The 18,105-nt window shown below is 56.1% G+C and overlaps 3 protein-coding genes across 4 annotated transcripts in view; 1 reads left to right on the forward strand and 2 right to left on the reverse strand.

Moving 5' to 3' along the window:
* LOC142068102 (M1-specific T cell receptor alpha chain-like) overlaps positions 1–15,014 on the reverse strand; it is a 241,018-nt gene extending 226,004 nt beyond the window's left edge. Inside the window, exons 1-2 of the mRNA XM_075117344.1 lie at positions 14,963–15,014; positions 14,128–14,411 (exon numbers count right to left, since the gene is read on the reverse strand). Coding sequence (XP_074973445.1) covers positions 14,128–14,411; positions 14,963–15,014 — 336 coding nt within the window. The remainder of the gene's footprint in view (positions 1–14,127; positions 14,412–14,962) is intronic.
* LOC142068101 (T cell receptor alpha chain MC.7.G5-like) overlaps positions 1–18,105 on the reverse strand; it is a 532,408-nt gene that overhangs the window by 170,432 nt on the left and 343,871 nt on the right. The window lies entirely within an intron of this gene.
* LOC142068103 (feather keratin Cos1-1/Cos1-3/Cos2-1-like) lies at positions 15,669–16,483 on the forward strand. Of its 2 annotated transcripts, XM_075117345.1 has the most exons (3): positions 15,669–15,810; positions 15,954–15,973; positions 16,157–16,483. In XM_075117345.1, exons 1-3 carry the CDS (start codon positions 15,729–15,731, stop codon positions 16,481–16,483), a joined length of 429 nt encoding a protein of 142 aa, XP_074973446.1. In that variant the 5' UTR covers positions 15,669–15,728. The 2 variants fall into 2 exon arrangements, with proteins under 2 accessions (XP_074973446.1, XP_074973448.1); XM_075117347.1 differs by lacking the exon at positions 15,954–15,973 and having other exon boundaries at positions 15,669–15,806; positions 16,169–16,483.

Here is an 18,105-nt window from a genome sequence, read left to right on the forward strand (position 1 = left end):
CAGAAAGAGGATCTTGCCCTGCAGAGCTCAGGGTGCAATGGGGAAACAGCACTGCCAGGAGAGAGCTGAGGGCCCCTTCCGCCAAGCTCAGCCGTGCACAGGCACATCCCCTCCCTCCCCTGGCTTGTGGCACAGCCAAGGAAGCTCCCTGCACCACGGTGTCTTGCACAGCACAGAGGTACAAGGCACTGTCAGAGACCTCGACTTCCTCCAGCTCCAGGAGGCTGTATTTCTCTGTGGTGTTCAGCGATGTGGTGAGGCGGCCGTTTGGCTTGGAGCCTGATCTTGCCTGATACGAGACCAGCTGGGGAGCTTGGCCTTTCCTCTGCTGGTACCACAGCAAGGCATAAAAGTAGGATGTCTGGTATGTGCAGGTTGTTTGGAAGGTGTCTCTCTGCTTTACTGTGACTTGTCCTTCTTGCTGGGTGACGGTGGTCTGCCCCATGGTGCCTGGAAGAAAGGTGAAGGTCAGCAGCTCTGCTGTGGGAAAGGCTATGGGTAGCAACCCAGGAGTGGATGCAAAGCCCTGGTGGAGGAGGTTCCCTGTCCCTTGCCCTGCAGGAAAACCCTGAGGCCTGAGTACAGCCATGTGGAGAGTAGCTTTGGGCAGGAGATCAGAGCTCTCATCCCGGCATGGACCCTGAGGAGAGCTGTGCTGTGTCCCTGCTCCTCCTGCCTGGTCTCTGACTGCCCAGAGGACCAGGGAACTGCCTGTCATGACTGATCATTGCATGCTTGCACCAGCACCCCTCCAGCAGGTTGAGGGGCCCATGGAGCTAAGATAAAAAGATTCATCCTTTTTCCCCATCCCTCTCATATCCCAGGGCTCCGAGCTCCCTGACTAAACTCACAGCTGAGCTAAAGAGGGAGATTGGGCTGTGTTGCCAACCAGGAGGAAACTGCAGGCCACAGCAGGTCTGTGCCTGCCAGGTGACAGGCTTGAGGACCCTAACAATGTCAGTGGGATGAGAGCTTTAAAGTCCCTGGAGAAGCATTGACAGGATCTCCTAATTTGTGATGGAAAGGGAGAAATGTGGGACTGCAGAGGCATCTGAGACCTCCCACGGTGACAGCAGGTGGCTCAGAAGAGAGAGGCAGAGAGAAATGGCTCATAAGGGGAGAGAAGAGATGGAGAATGGGTCTGAGGTATGTCTCCTCTCTCCTTTCCAACAGTAAAAGCGTCTTGAGAGGACCAGTGCAAAACCACGCATGTGAGGTGACATTTCCCAGCATTTTCCTGTTACTGAAAAAGATTTTCCCATGTGGACCTGAAAAGGCTGGCAAGGATTTCCACAGAAGAAGAAGTATGCATTGACAAATAGCCAGGACTTACCCAGAAGATGCCCTGGGAAGGCCATGAGGATGAGATATCTGAGGTGCATGCTGAGACCAACCTGCGTGTTTGTTGAGTGACAGAGAGACAGAAAACCACCTCCCAGCCCCGAGATAACAGAGCTGCCGGAAATGACTCTGTTGGGGGAGGAAAGGAAGGAGCGGGGAAGAGAAATGGCCTGTTCTTCCTGTGCCTGAAATGCTTCTTCTGGCTTTCTCCCTCCTCCAGCAGCAACATCTGGGGCTCCCTCAGCCAATGGCATTCTGAACATTTCCACAGTGAGGGTGCCTGGGGGCTGTGGGGTGTGCAGTCATGGGAAGAGGCTGTTCCCAGTCAGCTGCCAGTGCAGCTCTCGCCTCCCCAGCTAGAATCACCTGCTCTTCTGCACGTTCACTGCTGGGCCATTTGGGAGGTCAGGGGTTCCTTCCCCACTGAGATATCACATCTTTCCCTGGGGTCCTCACCTCTCTGGGGACACTGCTATTTCTTCTAGGGAACAGAACTCTCTTCCATTCCTGTCACTTCTCCTCTGTCATTCTTCATCTGCCTGGGAACAATGCCCTCCCCCAAGTCCTCAGAAAGAGGGGATGAACCCTGCTGTGCAGCAGCCCAGGGGCTCTCACTGTGTCTTATTCTGCTGGCCTAACCCACACTGTGAGAGAGGAACCTGGCTCCAGTGGGGCTGCTGGATACCACCAACCCAGAGGTCACAAGGACAAAGTATTCCACAGGGGAAGGGGTGAGGGAGCACAGGGAACAGGATGAGGGATCAGTAGGTCACACACCCACACCCATACACACCCCCAGGGAGCACATGGGGCACCCACTGGAGTGCTGCAGGGCGAGGGGTGGGGATGGTGCAGCCCTGCACCCCAGAGCTGAAGGGGCATGTGAAAGGGTGGGGGACAGGAAGGTAGGGACCTCTATTCCACCCCCTTTCCAGATCCTCTCCAGATGGATCCTTTGCACCAGGTTCAGCATAGATAAAATAAAATTATTCTTTTCACTTAAGTCTAATATCAACTTTGCTCCAAAAAAATCTTCACAATGAGGCAGAAAACAATACAGGTAACAATACTGGCAATACTGAGAATATTCTTATGGAAGTGCTGCACCTCCTCATGGTGTAAAATGAGGTTCCCAGGGCTGTGGAGGGTCCCGAGGCTGACAGTGCCTTTCCCAGGTGGCAGAGCAGGCTGAAGCTTACCCTCCAAGGGGTGGATCTGTCTTCTTGGACTCCACAGCAGACATAAGACATCTACACCAACATTAGGACTTTGGCATTGCAAATGAGAGGAGAAACAGAGGCGCAGCCCTCAACGTGCAAGCATTCTTGCTGAGCCCAGGGCCACATCCCTGGGAGCCTCTCCTTCCTTCGTGCTTGTGTCTCTTCTCTCACCTTCCCTTACACATTGTCTGGCTTGGCTGCATCTGCTTCCATCAGAGTCTGCCCCAAGGCCTCTCCTGGCACAACTCTAGGATGTAGGTCTCAGGCACCTGAAGAATGACACTTAAAGCCCTGCAGGCCCTGATCGTCCCTTTCAAGCCCTCCAGGTAGTGTGACATTTCTCTCTCTCACCAAACAGAAGTACCTCATGAACCAGGGAATCCATTTGCTCACATGCGGTGGCCCCCAGTAACCACTAGACTTCACTAGTAACGACTAGACTGTTCATGGAGAAGTTCGGGAACCGCATGACCCTGACCTGAGTAGGCACAGATGCACGCTGTGCTGTGCTGTGCTGTATAGAATCTCTTGGCACGCTTGGCAATGATGCCTTGAGCATATCCTTGTCTTTCTCCAGGAGTGAAGCACCGTGTTTTTATATAAATGACCTTTTGCTCTCCAGTAGGGATGATGAATAGAGCTGCCTATGTGTAAGAAAATCCCAGGAAAACTCCAACCACAACAATGACAGTGAATTTCATCGTGGGTGGGATCTGCACCTTGTGCTGTGCCCTTACCAGAGGTCCATCTCATGCTCCATAAAATGGGGCACTCAGCATCTGAAGCTGATCCCCATTTTCCTTCTTCTGTTATCTCCACTTAATGGTGTAACCAGGGTGATGAAGTTAACCAAACATGGATGAAGCTATACCATACAACTGAACATTAAGTCTGGGAACAATCAATGTATTCGTTAATCTGTAGTTTAGTCATTAGTTACTCCTTAATGTAAGAGATAATGCGTTTCTGTCAGAACCCCTCTCCTTTCCGAATCAAAGTCTAATTTTAGATCCCAAAAACCCTCACTCTTAGTGCTTAGGGTCCAAACCTCTGTTTTAAAGATTAAATTAAAGCCTCACTTTCAGGTAATAATGGTTCAGGGTATAAATGGTTGGGAGTTATGAGTTGCTAATACAATCTAGTGTAGCTCAGCTAAGGCTGGGACCCGGAGCCGAAATTTAGCCAGGATAAGGAGGGAGCCGAAACAAGAACAGCCTGCACGATGACTAAACCTTGTTGCTTTAGGGAGTCAAAGATGCCTCAATATTCAAAGTACCTAAACAAAGTCACAATGACATTTGGCCTTAAGAAAAACAGACATACAGAGCCATAAAGATAAGGAACTGCAGAGCAGACACTAAACCAAGAACAGACCACCCCTCTTATGTGGGCATCCTGTGCCAGTGCTCCCTCACCCTCCCAGTGAAAAAGGGTTTCCTGGTGTTCAGAAAGAGCCTCCTTTGCTTCAGTTTGTGCCAAATGCCTCTTGTCCTCTCACTGGACACCATGGAGAAGACCCTGGCTCAGCCTTCTTCAGCGCTCCCCTTTAGGTATTCGTACACAGGGATGAGATCTCCCCTGAGACTTCTCTAGGCTGAACAGTCCCAGCTCTCTCAGCCTTTCCCCAAATGAGACATGCTCCACTCCCTTCATTGTCTAAGTGGCCCTTTGTTTGACTGGGTAAGGTATGCCTGTGACAATGAGTTGCCAGTGAAAACACACACCCCTCACCCCCCGGAGTCATAAGCCCACTGCTTATCCTTCAGTCCCTCAAGCTGCTGGCACAAAAAGAGAAAGGCCCTGTGACCTGCAGCCCCTTCTCCGGTGGCTGGCACCCAAGCCTACGGACCCCATGGCCATTGGGTGGCTGCCCTGTGGCTGGCACCCAGATCTCATTCACACCGCTCTCTCCAGTTACTGGCACTCAGACCTTGCAGCACTCCCACCTGGGAAAGGGAGTGAAGATGCACAGAAGGATGGCTAAGTAAGGATTTCATAAGAAGTCAGGGGGGACTGTGGTGATGAGGCGCAGGGCTCATGCCACCAAGTGCACTGACCAGCCCCTCCTTGTGTTGAGCTGGCTCCTGTTTCTTTCCTCCTCTTTATTTGCCTCTCCTTGCTCATCCCCAGTCCACTCTCTGCCCCCACCTTTGACCCTTCCCCTAAGCATTCCTTCAAAAGTGTTGTCTTGTCCCAGAGGACCCCCCTCAAACATCCATAGTCCTCATCTTCCTCTTGTCACCTCTTGTCCCTTACAAAGCTCAGCCTGACCCACTTCAAAGCCACACCTGCAGTTTCCTAATAGCCCATCAAATAGCGGCTGTAGAGCTCTGGTCTGCACTCAGTCGTGTGAAATGTCGTTCTGGAATGGGTTAGTTTGTGCCCCCATAGGCCCCTATCCAGGGCCAGCTCGTTGCTTTCCAACACATATTCAGTAGAACAAGAGATGTGTGCACAGAGCGACAAAGTAGATTGCAGATAGGCACATCCCAGGAATGCAGCCACCAGCCACTTTGTAATGCTAGCAGGACCTTCCTAAAAGGTGTGTGAAAGCCTGTACTGGAGGGTTGTGTCTATAACAGCATATATGAGCTTTACAAAATGATGAAATGTGAAAGCCCTTCTGGATGTTCTCTCGTAAGTCAAGTCTTGCGCATTAGCAACTTAGCACCGGAGTCCCGGTGTCGACAGAGCAGAGGGAAGCACCTGCTCAGGGTTCCCTTGGCTGTCCCAGCAGGGAAAGTCAGAAGCCCGAGAAGAGGCCCCGTATGTTCCATGGCAGCAGCAGCCGGTCCCAGCGGCAGGAGCGAGGGCTGCCCGGCTGCCCGCGGGCAGGAGGGTCTCTGCTGCCCGCCTGCCGGTGCCGAGCAGCAAGGCGCTGCTCCTCGCCGGGAGCCGGCGGGGCCGGCGGCTGCAATCGCTCCTTCCCGGGCACGGCCGGACACGGCCACCGCTCCGCTCGCGCTCCCTGCCCCGCTGCCGCTGGCGCCGCCGCTGTCGCGGGGGATTCCTGTCTGCGTCGCGGTGGGAGGGCGGGGGCCGGTGCCGCTACCGGGGCCGGTCGCTCGGGGGAAGCGCCCCGGGGCCGGGCGGGGCCGGGCGGGGCCGGGCGGGGCCGGGCGGGGCCGGGCGGGGCCGGGCGGGCGGAGCGGCAGCGCCCCCTGGCGGGCCCGCCCGGGGCTGTCCCCCCGCCCCCGCCCCACACGCCCGGCCCCGCCCGCGCCGGTTCGTGCCCGGCCGCAGCCCCGGCTCCTCTCCCCGTGTCTCCCACGGCGCAGTAATACACCGCCGCGTCCCCGCGCCGGGGCCGGGCGAGCCGCAGGACGCTGGACCGGCGGTCTGGGGCCACCCACAGCCGCCCCGCGGGGTCCCGCAGCTCTTCGGCCCCTTTTACAGCGAGCGCGATGAATGCGGGGGCTCGGCCCGGGAGCTGACGGTACCAGTAGATGGACTCGTAAGACAGAATGTTGGGGTGTGAGCAGGTGATGTTGATGCCGGTGTCCTCGGTGGTCTCTGCCGACGGCTCCTGCTGCACCTGGGCTCTGCCAGCAGCCACTGCCAAGAAAAGAGAAGGAAAGGACAAGGGTTGTCAAAGATCGCCCAGCCCCGATGGCTCTTTTAGGAGAGAAGCATCAGGAAGAATGGCAGCGAGACAGGACAGGAACAGATCGGGACATGCACCTATGAGCAGAGATGGAGAGCGATCCTGGCGTGGGTGTGTGGTGCGGCAGGAGAAGGCTGGGAGGGAATTTGAAATTCATGCATGCAGATATTAGATAAACGTCAGGGGCATGGATAGATGGATGGAGAGAGGAAGAGCAGGGAGAGTGGGTGTGAGAGTGAAGGACAGAGGGCTACCCTCAGGGCAACGGTAGCTGCTGAATGTACAGGGAAATGCAGGCGTACGTGCAGGCAGCCGTTACTGACAGAAATGAAGAAGAAATCAGGAGAATAAAAAGAACAGGGAAGAGGAACGCCGGATGGCAGAGAGGCAGGGAGGGGGAAAGACAAGCTCAAGGAGGAGAAGGAAGAGTTGGCGCCGGGCGCCCTGGGGAAGAGCCCGGGCACCGCCCCGGCCCCCACCCACCGCCGCCAGCCCCGCGCACCCAGGAGCACGGCGGCCAGCCCCGCCAGCCCTGCGCCCCGGCACCGCCGCATCCCGCCGCTCCGCCGCCCGCGCCTCGCTGCGCCCCGCCAGCCCCGGCTCTCTGCTCCGGCCGCGCCGCCTCCTCTCGTCTCCCCTCCCCTCCTCTCCTGTTGTCTCCCTTCCCCTCCTCCCCGGGGCTGCGCCCTGCGCCGGCGCCGCTCGGGGTCTCGCCCAGGCCTTGGCAGACGCAGAGCAGGTCCGAGGGCGGCGGGGAGGGGCGGTCGTCGGCATTGCTGCCCACGGGGGAGGCGGGGCTGGAGCGGGCGCGACAGGAGCGCGATGGCACCAGGCAGTGCGGGGCTGACACGCTATGGTCTCACTTTGACCCGATAATCTATGGCCTCCTGCCCGTCTTTCTCAGGCAGCTGGGGGCGCCGGAATTCTCCATCAGGGTACGCGGTCATAAGAACGGGCAAGGGTCGCGAGAGGCAGAGGTCCCGGCTGGTCTCAGCACCCCGGGCTCACCCACTCCGAGCCTGTCACAGAGACCATCCCTGCTGGCAGAGGGAGCACTTCCTCTGGCGGCACAGCCCGGTTGTGGGATTCCCCGGGGCTGCCCGGGGCTGGGGGTTCCCTGTGGCACCAGTACTACCCTGATGAAGGAAGGGTTGGGAGAAGTACCTTCCTCAGGGAAAGCACGGCCCCGGCATGACATCTCCCACCTGCTTTGGAGCCATGCAGATGCACTCTGCATTCGCGGAGCACAGGTGTAGGACAGACAGAAGGTGGGAGCTGAGAAGGCAGCGTGGCAAATCAGCTTCCTGAAATAACCACCACCTCAAGGACCTGGGACATGAGAGGAATGGATTTGGGAAGCAACTGTGCCTCCAGGGAGAGTACAAGGGCTACACTAGAGCGTCAGCTCAAAAGCAGCTCCACTGAGAGGGGAATCAGCTCCGGCTGTGCTCTCCCAGCAGAGCTCCCTGGCACTGATCTCACCGAAGGTCACTACAGGGAAGGGAGGAAGCCCTCAACTGCCCTGTCTCCAAGTCAGACCTGAGGCCAGGCAGGCAGACATTCAGGCAGGGACATGGGCTCAGGAACTTTACACACTATGTCCAGTCCTTGTCAGAAAGGAGCTCTCTCCTAGACACCCCTGCAGGACAGCAGGATGCCATCTCAAATGCAATGTCCCTTCCCTCCCAGGGGCAGTTGCTGGGCACTCAGAGCAAGATTCCTGTGCGGGGCATGAAGGCATTTGTGGGCTGAAGTCCAAAGCAGTCATTGGTCCTTTGGCTTTGCTGTGCAAGCCACAGGGTCTGTCCTTCCACTCACAGCACAGCTATAGCAGCCTTCATGTTTGTTTTGCTCAGCATCTGTCTGGGACAAGGTTTCAGCCCCTGCCTCACGCAGCACCTGGTCGATGCATAAATACGTTTGGCATTGGCTTGGACATGAGAGGGGCCTGTGTCCCATACCAGGCACCACCGTTACGGCATTGGAAGCAGGTCCACTCTGCAGGGATGGCCAGCACAATGCTCAGCACGATTCTTCAGCCTTTCTCCTTGCCCATAAAGCAATCCCCATCCTTTTGAACTCTGTAGCTCTGGGAGAACTGCTATGTCCTGGCGTGGAGAGGCAGGGTGGGGGACTGCCAGCCGTGCTGAGGCACTCCCAATTTGTTTGTACTGAGTAAAACTAAGGATCCAACCTGGAGTGAAACCATCCCTGCTGTGGTCTGAAATTGGCAGCAGCGGAGTCTGAGCTTTGGAGGGGCAGGAAAAGGAGGGCTCAGGGGACAGGAGCTGCATTTCCATGCCTCTTCCCTGCACAGATGTCTAGTAGTCTGGTGCCATCGCTGCTCAAGTACACTCAGTCTCCTTCTGACCCTGGGAAAATGCTGCTTTGTGGTGCTCATGGACAGAGCAGTGGAGAGTGTCCCTGCCATGATCAGCACATTTCCTCATGATGAGGGACACAGAAGGACACACACGCTTATACATATCACTGTGGAATTGCACACAGATCTCTTCTTCTGCGTGCATCCACACCAACCTGGCTGCACACAAGCGCACACAAGACAGGGGCACATGGAGGAACACAACCAGTCATGGGCCTTGCTTAGGACAGCTGGAGACAACCACAGGAGGACTAGAGCATTGTGGGGAAGGACAAGGCACCAGGCATGCCCATAGCATTGGTAGTGTGCTCACAGGCTTCACAGAGACAGGACGAGTCAAAACATGCCAGACTTTTTTCCTGAGGGTGTTGCTATGCAGGATGGGGTCAAAGGAGAAAGGCGTCCAGTACCTAAGGGAATTAGCTGTGCTTGAGGTGATTTATGGTGACCTGGACGATCAACAGTCACTCAAAGATCCAGATGAAGCCAAGTGTACACGACCCATCTGGCAGAGGTTTGTACGGAGCACACCATCCTTGTATGCAAACCCATTGGCAGTGATGTCCTGGAACGACGACAAGGCAAAACAGTGTTGGTGGTGATTGGTAAACTCTGGGATTACAAAGCAAATGTCTCTTCCTCCCTCAACTTGGATGTGGAGAAACTGTCCCAGAAGGTCCAGTAACTGAAAGAAGATAGGTCCTACTCCCTGCATCTACAGCTCAGCCATGACATCACAGAATCACAGAATCACAGGTTGGAAGGGACCTCTGGGATCATCTAGTCCAACCTCTCTAGGAAGAGCAGAGTCTAGACAAGATGGCCCAGCACCCTGTCCAGACGACTCTTGAAGGTGTCCAACGTGGTCGAGTCAACCCCTTCCCTGGGGAGATTATTCCAGTGGTGACTGTCCTCACTGTGAAAAATTTTCCTCTGGTGTCCAATCGGAGTCTCCCCAAGAGCAACTTGTGCCCATTCCCCCTTGTCCTCTCCATGGGACTCCATGTAAAAAGGGAGTCTCCATCTTCTTTGTAGCTACCCCTTAAGTACTGGTACGTGGCTGGTACATGGTGATGAGATCCCCTCTGAGCCTCCTTTTCTCAAGGCTCAACAAACTCAGCTCTCCCAACCTATCCTCATATGGCAGGCTTCCTTTGATCATCTTGGTGGCCCTTCTCTGGACCCCTTCCAGCCTGTCAACATCCTGTTTGTACAGTGGGGACCAGAACTGCACACAGTGCTCCAGGTGTGTCCTGGCAAGCACTGAGTAGAGCGGGATGATGTCTTCTTTATCTCTGCTGGTGATGCCCTTTTTGATGTAACCCAGCATCCTGTTGGCCTTCTTGGCCGCAGCAGCCACCGTTTGCTCATGTTGAGCTTCCTGTCCACCAGGACCCCCAGGGCCCTTTCCACAGAGCTGTTCTCCAGCCAGGTGGATCCCAGTCTGTGCTGCACTCCCGGATTATGTTTTCCCAGGTGCATGACCTTACACTTGACCTTGTTGAACTTCATAAGATTCTTGCTGGCCCACTCCTCCAGCCTATCCAGATCTCCCTGCAGAGCAGCTCTCCCTTCTGGAGTGTCTACTTCCCCACTCAACTTGGTGTCATCAGCAAACTTCATCAGGCTACACTGGATGCCGTTATCCAGATCACTTATAAAGATGTTGAATAACATTGGGCCCAATGTCGATCCTTGGGGGACTCCACTAGTGACAGGTTGCCAGTTTGAGAAAGAGCTATTTACCACCCCCCTTTGGGTGCGGCCCGTCAGCCAGTTCCCCACCCACTGCACAGACCACTTGTCTAGGCCGTAACACATCAGTTTCTCCAGGAGGAGACTGTGGGGGACCGTATCAAAGGCCTTGGAGAAGTCCAGGTAGACAGTGTCCAGCCTCCCTCCCCATGTCAACCAGGCAAGTCACTTTGTCATAGAAGGCCACCAGGTCTGTCAAGCACGATCTGCCTTTAGTGAAGCCACGTTGGCTTTTCCCAGTCACGTGCTTCGTATGACTTGTGATGGCCCCCAGGAGGAGTCGTTCCATAACTTTCCCAGGGATTGAAGTAAGGCTGATGGGCCTAGAGTTACCCGGATCCTCCCTCGAGCCTTTCTTGCAGATGGGGGTATGTGCTGGGTTTGGCTGAGAAGGGGTTAATTCTCCTCACCGTGGGGGGCGGCTGCCTTTCCAGCTTCCCGCGCTCTGCCGCGTGGGGGGGGGGGGGGGGGCTGGGAGGGGCGGGGCCGCGGTGGGGGCGGCTGACCCCGACTGGCCAGTGGCGTGTTCATTCCATACCACGTGACACCATGACCAGGATATTAAGGGGGGGCAGTTGGGGCTCGGGAGCGGTGTCGGGTCGGCGGGCGGTGAGTGGCTGCGTCGCGTGCGATTTGTTTCGGCGGTTCGTTCCCCTCCCCCGGGGCTTTGCGCCTCTCATTGTTCTCCTTTACATTGCATTTTTGTTGTTGTTTCTTTTAATTTTAATTATTTAACTGTTCTTATCCCAACCCACGAGCATTACCCTTCTGATTCTCTCCCCCACCTACTGGTGGGGGAGCAAGCGAGCGACTGTGTGGGGCTGAGCTGCCGGCTAAAACACGACAGGGTAACATCTCATTACATCACAGGGACCCCCCTCAAACATCCATAGTCCTCATCTTCCTCTTGTCACCTCTTGTCCCTTACAAAGCTCAGCCTGACCCACTTCAAAGCCACACCTGCAGTTTCCTAATGTCCCATCAATTAGCGGCTGTAGAGCTCTGGTCTCCCTCCTAGCCTCCCTTATCACTTAGAGATTGGTGTGATTGTGTGCTTTGTTTCACTTTTCCTTCTATTTTTCATCCCTTTGAAAAGAAAAGAGACTTGATCTGACAGCCTTAGTGAACCAGCCGCGCTCACCTTCCACACGCCTTTACGGTGAGCTCTGCTGAACTTGCTCAGGTGCTCGAGTCTCTCAAGACACTGAAAGGCTCCTGTCCCCAGAGAATATTGGGTCTGTTGAGTCAAGGCTCATGGGAGAAGCCCCACGTTGAGCTCAGGCTCTGAAGTGTCTCCCTGCAACACCGGCAGCAATGCTGTCGTGGCGGTCACTTTTCAGGATGCCCGAGATGTTACAGACATGAAGAAAAAGGGAAAGATTGGCCAAATGAGCAATCCGTTTCAGACGTAGCGTGGGTAAAAACGCCCTCAGGTCATGGGAATTGTCATTCTGGAACGGGTTATTTTGTGCCCCCATAGTCCAACATATATATCTATTGTTTGCTCTTCGAGATGTCCTGCATTCCCTGCAAGACCCTGAATCCTCTCTGACAGGTCTTTGGGAACATCCCAGCGGGAGGACAGACCTGAATTCCACGTCCAGGTGGGATCCAAACCTTATCATTCTTACCCATCCAGCTGGAAATGGGCTTCTCCCATACCTTCCAGTGTCTCACAGAGAAACTTTTCTCCACGTGCCTCACTCTCTGCCTCCTCTTTCCCTCTGCCCATTACTCCTTCGGGCCCTTTCACCACCCACTCTCTTCCACGAGGTACAAACTCTCTTTGTCACCTCAGAAGGCCTCACTGCGATCATCTGCTGTCATGGCCTAGTGAGGTGATGTCACTGCATTAATTAGACCATGTTGGCCTGCCACCATGGCTGCTTCTGCCAGCTTCCAGCGGAGCTTCCCCTCTCCAGGGCCAGCTCGTTGCTTTACAAAACAGATTCAATATACCAAGAGATGTGTGCACAAAGTAGATCCCAGAAATGCACATCCCAGGAATGCAGTGATAGAGTTAGAACTGTTATGAGTAAAACTTGTGCCTTTGGGGGAGTCAGAAAGGCTTCAAAACAAGAAGCGCCTAAACAAATTTACGATGACGACATTTGACCTTAGAAGAAGCAGATGTACAGAACCATAAAGATAAGGAACTGCAGAGCAAAACACTAAACGAGAACAGACCATCCCTCAAGGACAGGATATACGTGATCTCAGAACTGATTTTGCACGAAAGCAAAAGTTAACTAGCGGACACGGTGAGGAAGAGTATATCCTTCACCCAGAGACCCCTGACAGCCACCCAGAGACACCAACAGTTATGGGCAAAGGACATTTGCATATGATATTGAGTTCTTGGAAAATAATGAATATTGATATCTCTTCCCGTGGGGTGGAAACTAATTAATATGTATGTAAAGCTTGTATAAATTATGCAACTAACCCTGTGCAGGCGCGCATATTAGGAGGAGTGATCCCCTGTGCGTCCAGCATTGCAAAAAAGAATACCTGCTGAATAGTCATTCAGACTATTGAGTCCTGATTTTGGCTTTTCACGGCATCAGCAGACACCAGCCACTTTGTAATGCTAGCAGGACCTTTTTGAAAGGTGCGTGAAAGCCTGTAACTGAAGGGTCGTGTTTTAACTGCACACACGAGCTTTACAAAATGACAAAATGTGAAAGCCCTTCCTGGCTCTTCTCTGCTATGTCAACTCCTGCATTAGTAACCTAGCACCAGAGTGGAGCCCACAGTCTCTTCGCAGAGGCCTCCTTCCAGCCCCCACACACTTCAGAACTCCAGCCCCTTGGGGCAACTTAGCAAATCTGTTTCAGGCTCACTCCACAAGTAGGAACCTGGCATCCCTTGAGGCTGCGGTCAGTGCGTCCAGTCCAAGCATTTACCCTGTCACCTGGACGTCAACTCCAAAGGTTCTGAATCCTGTCAAACAAGCTCACGGTCTCAAAGCCAAGCTGCTGTGGGGAGTGACTGAAGGTGCCTGTGACCTCGACATCCCCTTCTCCTGTCTGTGTGGAGCTTGAACTCTTGACTCTTTGAGATTACTTTCTATCACTAGCAGGAACATTCTGAAAGCTTTGTGAAAGCTTGTAGCTGGATGACTCAGCTTTAGTTGTATATGTGAGCTTTAACAAAGAGACAAAATGTGAAAGCCCTTCTGGCTGTTCCTTCCTGAACCAAGATGTACATTAGCAACTTGGAACCGGAGTCCCGGTGTTGACAGAGCAGAGGGAAGCACCTGCTCAGGGTTCCCTTGGCTGTCCCAGCAGGGAAAGTCAGAAGCCCGAGAAGAGGCCCCGTATGTTCCATGGCAGCAGCAGCCGGTCCCAGCGGCAGGAGCGAGGGCTGCCCGGCTGCCCGCGGGCAGGAGGGTCTCTGCTGCCCGCCTGCCGGTGCCGAGCAGCAAGGCGCTGCTCCTCGCCGGGAGCCGGCGGGGCCGGCGGCTGCAATCGCTCCTTCCCGGGCACGGCCGGACACGGCCACCGCTCCGCTCGCGCTCCCTGCCCCGCTGCCGCTGGCGCCGCCGCTGTCGCGGGGGATTCCTGTCTGCGTCGCGGTGGGAGGGCGGGGGCCGGTGCCGCTACCGGGGCCGGTCGCTCGGGGGAAGCGCCCCGGGGCCGGGCGGGGCCGGGCGGGGCCGGGCGGGGCCGGGCGGGGCCGGGCGGGGCCGGGCGGGCGGAGCGGCAGCGCCCCCTGGCGGGCCCGCCCGGGGCCGTCCCCCCGCCCCCGCCCCACACGCCCGGCCCCGCCCGCGCCGGTTCGTGCCCGGCCGCAGCCCCGGCTCCTCTCCCCGTGTCTCCCACGGCGCAGTAATACACCGCCGCGTCCCCGCGCCGGGGCCGGGCGAGCCGCAGGACGCTGGACCGGCGGTCTGGGGCCACCCACAGCCGCCCCGCGGGGTCCCGCAGCTCTTTGGCCTCTTTAAAAGTGAGCCCGGTGAATGCGGGGGCTCGGCCCGGGAGCTGACGGTACCAGGAGATAGCGTCGTTGGTCTGTATGTTGGGGTGTGAGCAGGTGATGTTGATGCCGGTGTCCTCGGTGGTCTCTGCCGACGGCTCCTGCTGCACCTGGGCTCTGCCAGCAGCCACTGCCAAGAAAAGAGAAGGAAAGGACAAGGGTTGTCAAAGATCGCCCAGCCCCGATGGCTCTTTTAGGAGAGAAGCATCAGGAAGAATGGCAGCGAGACAGGACAGGAACAGATCGGGACATGCACCTATGAGCAGAGATGGAGAGCGATCCTGGCGTGGGTGTGTGGTGCGGCAGGAGAAGGCTGGGAGGGAATTTGAAATTCATGCATGCGGATATTAGATAAACGTCAGGGGCATGGATAGATGGATGGAGAGAGGAAGAGCAGGGAGAGTGGGTGTGAGAGTGAAGGACAGAGGGCTACCCTCAGGGCAACGGTAGCTGCTAAATGTACAGGGAAATGCAGGCGTACGTGCAGGCAGCCGTTACTGACAGAAATGAAGAAGAAATCAGGAGAATAAAAAGAACAGGAAAGAGGAACGCCGGATGGCAGAGAGGCAGGGATGGGGAAAGACACGCTCAAGGAGGAGAGGGAAGAGTTGGCGCTGGGCGCCCTGGGGAAGAGCCCGGGCACCGCCCCGGCCCCCACCCACCGCCGCCAGCCCCGCGCACCCAGGAGCACGGCGGCCAGCCCCGCCAGCCCTGCGCCCCGGCACCGCCGCATCCCGCCGCTCCGCCGCCCGCGCCTCGCTGCGCCCCGCCAGCCCCGGCTCTCTGCTCCGGCCGCGCCGCCTCCTCTCCCCCTCCTCTTCTCTCCTCGTCCCCTCCGCCGCCGCCAGCTCCGCCCCGGGGCTGCGCCCTGCGCCGGCGCCGCTCGGGGTCTCGCCCGGCCCCGCAGCGCTCAGTGGCTCTGCACGGGCAGAGGTTTCTCTCCTGGCAAATGGACTCTCCCCGTCCTCCTGGTGAGCAAGGACTCCCCCGCAACAATAACCCCGCACAGCGCCAGGCACGGCCTGGGGGAGCTGCAGGGCCCTGAGCCAGGAGATGGACCAGCTTCCCAGAGCTGCCTCCGAGCTCAGGGGCTGGCAACACCAGCCACTGATTTCCTGCGCATGGCAGTGAGGAGGCTGAGAGCCTGCCTCGGCTGCCTCTCTGCAGTCCCAGCACACTGCCTAGAAGTTGTGTCTAGGCAAAGCGGCTGTGACTTGACTTCTACCAGCACTGCTGCATTCCTGCCCTAGAAATTCTGGGGCCTTTCATCCCAGCACTCACAAGAAGCCTTCAGTGGGGAATGGGCATGCTCTATACCTGGCAATGAAAAGGCAGCAGTTTTGGAAATCACAGCACAGCCCATATCATTAGCTGTGACAGTCTGCATTGAAGATGAGCTTGTCAGGAAATTGTTACCTCTGCAAAGGGTGCCTGTGTTCCTGCGGCAATGAAGGGCAGGTATAAAAGCCAGCGCAAGTCCCCGCTCTCTCATCCACTTCTCTTGCCTCCTTCTCCTTGGGAACAGGTGAGTCCTGAGCCCCTTCTTCTCCTCTTCCAAAGTGAAATCTCTCCTTGATGGACACTTGAGCTGCTACTGGCTCTGGCCTGTGCTCAGGCTTTGGAGCATCATGCCACGGGAGAGAGAAGTGGGGAGGAAGCCTGCTAGAGAGAGGCTGGGACATGTCAGAGGGGGTTTACAAGTTAGGAGAGGGCGTCCGTGGGCAAGGCTGTCATTTGTAGGGGAAGGAATACTGTGTGGTTTCTGGCACCGCTTTCAGGTCCTCGCACAGTAGTACCTTGCCTCTTTTGTGACAGGGAAATAGGCTGCACCTCACCCATCCTTGTGCTCTGCTTCCTCCCTGCCTTGTCTGCCAGGTGCACCTCCAGCCCAGAGACATGTCCTGCTACAGCCAGTGCCTGCCATGCCGGCCCTGCGGCCCGACCCCGCTGGCCAACAGCTGCAATGAGCCCTGTGTCAGGCAGTGCCAGAACTCCACTGTCGTCATCGAGCCCTCTCCCGTGGTGGTGACCCTGCCCGGCCCCATCCTCAGCTCCTTCCCACAGAGCACCGTGGTGGGCTCGTCCACCTCCGCTGCTGTTGGCAGCATCCTGAGCTGTGATGGAGTGCCCATCTCCTCCGGGGGCTTTGACCTCTCCTGCATTACCAGCCGCTACTGTGGCAGAAGGTGCCTCCCCTGCTAAAGATGCTGGGAAAGCCCCAGGGAGACAGCCTGAGTGACTCAGAATATGGTGCTGGGCAGAGAATTGCTCTCCTGGATTGTGTTTTCAGCACATCTCAGCGACCTTGCCTTTGCCTCCCTTTACTTTGTTGGCTTTGGTTCCCCTTGGCAGCAAGGGCCCACAAAGGCCAGCCTGGTGGGGACCATCTGTCTCCTCTCCGTCTATGGGGCAGGCAGAAAGACTTTGTGAAGGGACTTCTCCATGGCCAGCGACCGCACACTCTCGGCTGCCTCTGGGGCTCCCTGCATCGCTGTCCTCCACTCAGAGTGACTTTGCTTCCCTCTCTGGACTCATTAAAGTTGTGCCGCATTCAAGCCTGGCCTCCATGTGGTCCTTCCCTCTGTGGACACTCTCCAAGCTGCCAAAGCAGAGGGGTGTTGTTCTGTGGTGGAAAGGGGTGAGGGCACAAGGACACCCTTGTTCCTTCAGAGAGGACTGGGAGGTTGGGACATGCCGCAGTGGCTCCACTTTTGGGCACCATCCCTTGGTCCTGAGGAAGACATTTCTGGCTGCTTTGCTGCCGGTGACCATCAGGCCTTGCCCTGCTGTGTCTCTGCCCACAAATGCCCAGCAAGGCAGGAGGCCCTGAGGGCTCAGAAGCCCCATGAGCCCCCTGAGGAAGGGCATTTGTCTTGCTATGGCCAGAGCTGTGCTGGGTTGGCAGGAGGTGGGTGTGGGGCTCCCGAAGATGATTGGCTTTGCAGAATGAGAGGAGTGGTAAAGCAGGGAACAGCCTTTAGGATGGCCCACAGCTGCTACTCCACCTTCCTCTCCTCTCCCCCACCGATCATGGGGCCATGCCTGGCAGGCATGAGCATCAGCAGAGGGGAAATTCGCCCATGCCACTGAGTATGTTGAGGCTGGAGAATGGAGGTAAGCCTGTGGGAGCTGCGGGTAGTCAGCACAGAAATGGGGATGGTGAAATGATGTATTTCTGAGGGAGATCAAATTGCTCTGATACGCAGCAGGCAGGAGAATGTGAAGATCAGCAAGGATGAGGGTACCGGGTGCACTTCCCATGAAAGCTGCATGTGAGCCTCAAAGCTCTTGACTGCTTCATTGGTCCCCCCAGAGAGTTTGTTCTGAGGAATTGGCTGCCATTCTGGGGGTAGAGGATATTTTTCCATGTAAATTTCATGCCTTGTGATCAGTGGAAATGTCACCTGGCAGCCACTGAAATCTCATATTGTAATTCCTTCATGTAAAATCAGATGTTGTGACAAAAGCATACGAGCGGAAGAACAGAAATCCCCATGTCAATATCGTCCATCAGGAGGGAATTATGGTCATTGTCATGTTTTTATGTGGGACAGAGTTAGTTTTCTTCACTGTAGCTGGTACAGTGCTGTGCTTGGGACTTAGTGTGAAAATAATGTTGATAACACACTGATGTTTTGGTTGTTGCTGGGTAGTGCTTGTACTAGTCAAGGACTTTTCCAGCTTCCCCTGCTCTGCCGGGTGCACAAGAAGCTGTGAGGGGAGGGGGCACAGCTGAGAGAGCAGATTCAAACTGGCCAAAGGGATATTCCATATCACGTAACATCATGGCCAGTATGTTATCTGGGAGGGGCTGGCCGTGGGAG

This window comes from Phalacrocorax aristotelis, chromosome 23 (genome assembly GCF_949628215.1).
Source record: "Phalacrocorax aristotelis chromosome 23, bGulAri2.1, whole genome shotgun sequence".
Classification (NCBI taxonomy): Eukaryota; Metazoa; Chordata; class Aves; order Suliformes; family Phalacrocoracidae; genus Phalacrocorax; species Phalacrocorax aristotelis.

What these genes read in the sequence shown, in the direction of transcription:
- LOC142068103 (XM_075117345.1), top strand. Translation starts at nt 15,729, where the DNA reads ATGAAGGGCAGGTATAAAAGCCAGCGCAAGTCCCCGCTCTCTCATCCA. An exon ending in TTCTCCTTGGGAACAGGTGA is followed by an intron (nt 15,811 to 15,953) that starts GTCCTGAGCCCC and finishes TGCTAGAGAGAG; the next exon opens with GCTGGGACATGTCAGAGGGG. An exon ending in GCTGGGACATGTCAGAGGGG is followed by an intron (nt 15,974 to 16,156) that starts GTTTACAAGTTA and finishes CTTGTCTGCCAG; the next exon opens with GTGCACCTCCAGCCCAGAGA.